General features: G+C 62.7%; 2 protein-coding genes across 2 annotated transcripts; one reads left to right on the top strand and one right to left on the bottom strand.

Annotated features, from left to right (window-relative positions):
• POSPLADRAFT_1042064 (hypothetical protein) lies at window positions 1–616 on the bottom strand. The gene has a single exon (XM_024478027.1). It carries the CDS (start codon window positions 492–494, stop codon window positions 33–35), a length of 462 nt encoding a protein of 153 aa, XP_024332748.1. The 5' UTR covers window positions 495–616; the 3' UTR covers window positions 1–32.
• A 2,060-nt stretch (window positions 617–2,676) lies between these two features.
• Window positions 2,677–3,512, top strand: POSPLADRAFT_1111834 (hypothetical protein; the record flags this gene model as incomplete). Its single annotated transcript, XM_024483384.1, has 2 exons — window positions 2,677–3,387; window positions 3,447–3,512. Coding segments are annotated over 2 exons (777 nt in total), but the record flags the coding sequence as incomplete, so codon positions are not given.
• Window positions 3,513–3,514: the final 2 nt, after the last annotated feature.

The following is a 3,514-nucleotide window of genomic DNA, read 5'->3' as shown; positions in this document are numbered from 1 at the left end:
CGTTTGCTAGCACTTGCGGTGGCAATCACGCGCTAATGACGGGCGGGCACGACGTCCCGTTGGCGGACGCACGAGTCTCGCTCTGCGCGTTGAAGATCTCCCGGGCGCGGCGCCGGCCCTGCGGGTGGGCTGCCAGGCGGACAACCGCCCGCGTCGCGCATATGAAATGCAGGACAGGACGCGGACGCGGACATGGGCGTGCGCGCGCGTCCTGCCGTTGGCGTATTCTCCGTGCAGGGAGGCACGTCTGGTCCGGTCCCGTGGTGGAAGGCGTCGCGGCGACGCGCGCGAAGCCCAGGCGAGCGCCCCGGCGGAGATGCGCGTAGCTCGGGTGCGGGTGTTGCGGGAGGATAGGCGAGCGGCTGCGTGAGGTACGCGGCGGGGCTGGGCGCCGTGACGCGGGGAAGGGAGCGTCCGTGCGTGGGTTCGCAATGCGGGAAGGGGGGTAGCGGGAAGGATATAAAGAGGGCCGGAGATGGGTGGAGGGTCGTCATCTCCTGGCCGTGAGTCTGTCGCTGTTGACTGGTATGGGTCTCGATGGTGTCTGCATACGGCACCTACGCCTGCTGTCTGTACTTTAGTGTCTGGACTGACCTTCATATGTTGCAGGTACGTGGGCCGACGTTGGAGGGCCCTGAAGAGCCATAGCGGTGAGCGCGGTCACCGGTCGACGTTGGTTTGATTGATGGTGTACTTACAGCGTGTGGAGTTGACAGTTGGTGGATGCAGGCGCGGGCGCGGGCGGGATGGACGGAGTGCTGGGGGAATGGAATTTGATGCGGCGGCGAGTGTTGCGTAGAGGCTCTGCGCATCGGCGTTATATTTCGTTAGCTGTGCCGATGTGCGTGTGAGCAAGCGATCAGAGTGTATCAAGGTGCTTACGGGGCGCAGATGCGGGCGCGCGTGCGGGCTGCAGGTCCTGGAGTTGTCGGTCTGAGATGAGGCTGCGGTAGGATGGCGGAGGATGCTGTCGCGACGGACAAGAAGCATGGGCGAGTGCTCTGGTCGATACGCGCGGGCGGCGTGCGGTGGACGGTGCAGCTGCACGGGTTCGCCGCAAATGAGCGTGATACATCAATGCAAGGCGTGCGCGACTGCTGCAGCGGCGTGAGCAGACGACGGGCGAGCGGGCGCACCTTCAGCTGACGGCGAGAGCGGCCGAGAGGACGGGTGCAGCGTACAGAGGGAGGAACGCACCGGTTCACGGCTCCGCAAGCAGCAAGGAGCGCGCGGTCGATGTCGTGAATGGGGGACTTGAGGTGGCCCTTGAAGACGCCGTGTGCGCCGTCCGGCGTGCGCACGCGGATCACGGGCGCGACGCCCTGCGCAACACGCTCGTCCCGGATGTATGAGTGCGCGCCCTCCGCGCGCGTCGCCCAGCCCGAACACGCTGCACTTGACGCCCTCCAGCAGCTGCGCGCTGCGCCCGCGGCGACCGCCTTTACAAGTGCACGCCCGTTCTGCGCGAACTCGCCCTCCTTTGCGAGGTCCGCGATCGTGACCGCGTCCACCGCCGCCGCCGCGCTTTGCTACTTTCTTGACCCGCCCGCCGTCGCTCGCGTACAGCACCGTCAGCGGCGGCGCGTCGATCGCAGGGAGCAGCTCCGCGTACGCCTTCTGCGCCCGCGCGCGGCATGCGTGGCTTCGCCGCTTGACGTCGCTCTCGGAGACGTCTCCGGCGTGACCGACGTGGTGGATAGCGCGGTGCGGGGAAGGAGGATGCATGGCGGCGTGTGTGCCAGCAAGCGGCAGTGGCGCGGCGTGGGGATGCGCGGATGCGGACGTGCGTGGGCCGTAAGCTGCAGGCTGCGCGCGTTGGAATGCACGAGAAGTGGAGGTGAAGGGCGCGGCTGCAGTTGCAGAGCGCGAGTCTTTCAACCCCTGACAAGGCATGCCTGTGAGTGCGATCGACAGACGCAGCGTCCACGGTGGAACGAGCGATCAGGATGTAATGGTAGGCGACATACTGTATACCAGATGCGGGCGTGCGAGCGATCGGCGAGCGGACGCCAGTGGGACGCAGGACAGTGTGAGACGCAGCGAGCGCCGTGCGATGCAGAGCAGAGACGCAGCAAAAGACACCGGACACAGGCCAGGCGACCGAACGACGATCGCAGCCCGAGGACCGAGGACGTGTGTGCACGAGCGCTTGAGCATTCGAGAGACGATCGGGAGCTTCACGAACTCGACACCCTCGATCTTGACGCCAGGGGTCCGATACTTCGCGATCTCCGCGTCCGTGCATCTGAACCTCAGGCTTCAGCTTCAGTACTAATATATACTTGGCTTGTCTCTTGGGCTGATACTGTCTCTGTCCCGCCTTCGGTGCCTGCGCCCCTTTGGATCTCAAGTCTTTCCGCGCAGCAGTCTGGATGCTATTGAGCCTCGTCTCATCGGAGCTCTCAAAGTGTCTTGGCGTCTTTGTGGTCGACTGCGTCTTTGTCGGGAACATATGGAACTCCCGGAAAAAGGAAGAACCTCTTTGTCTGACCTTGTCTGTTGACTATAGCTCTTGCTCGAACAACGGAATGCCACTGCCGCATGTCTGTGGCTATGCCACGTTCACCTGCTTTGATCTCCCGGGCTCTAACATATAAAGCATGAATCCTCAATTTCTTCCTCGCATCGCGACGTCTGGCCTTCTTACTTGGGTAGCACTTTCGGACAGACCAAGGCATGTCTTTTGTCTCGCGGCCCACGCAGCCCACCGAGGATGCCAGAAAGAACCTCCCCGAGTCTCAAGGTCTGTGTCGTTACCCGTTCAGCACCCAGGAGGCCGAAACGCTGTCGCCACACACGATCTCTCTCTCTGGCGCGCACAATTGGAATGTCTGGGAGGAAAACACAGGCTCCCGAAACCACATTTCTCGTGGCGTCCGGACGCAGCAGCAAAACAATCGTGCACAGCAGGCTCACACAGCAGCGGACATTGTCTCATTCTTGCCGGCATCGAGCTTCAATCCGCTGGCTGAACCCTTCGTTCCTGGAGCGTCTCGTATGCACACGTTGGCTGCGACACCGGTGCCACAGCCATCTGTACAGCAGACTTCTGCGGCCACGGACGCCTCTCTTGTGATCAGATATGACTGGCTTCCAAGCCTGCGACTGGGATTAGCGGCCGTCCACCCGGCGTCACGGAGAGTCCTTGCACAGTCTATCGTCAGACTAAAGCCGTGGGCCCGGGACCCTGTCCGCGTAGCCATATTGTCCGCCAAGATAGCAAAGTGCGTCATCGAGGGTCACTACCCCAGCATGACGACAGTCGCGCAGTTCTCAAGCGAGCTTCACCAGCTTTTCCAGCGAGAGGAAGGTGGCCAGCTCGCGATGTATTTCAGACGCTGCCTTGAGCTCTACCTCTGCCGCTGCTTCGCCGAGTACTGCTATCCGGTGAGTTTTCCCGTGCATCGCGCGACGTGGCGTTCATACTCCTTATCGTGATCGCGCAGTTCTGTCAGCAGCCCCATGAGATATACTCCATGCGGGCGGCGGTTCGGTCTCGCGATGGCGAGGTGAC

Source organism: Postia placenta (genome assembly GCF_002117355.1).
Source record: "Postia placenta MAD-698-R-SB12 unplaced genomic scaffold POSPLAscaffold_135, whole genome shotgun sequence".
Classification (NCBI taxonomy): domain Eukaryota; kingdom Fungi; phylum Basidiomycota; class Agaricomycetes; order Polyporales; family Adustoporiaceae; genus Rhodonia; species Rhodonia placenta.
This window is presented reverse-complemented; position numbering and strand designations above follow the sequence as displayed.

Excerpts from the sequence above, each read along its gene's own strand:
- POSPLADRAFT_1042064 (XM_024478027.1), bottom strand. The coding sequence starts at position 494 with ATGACGACCCTCCACCCATCTCCGGCCCTCTTTATATCCTTCCCGCTA.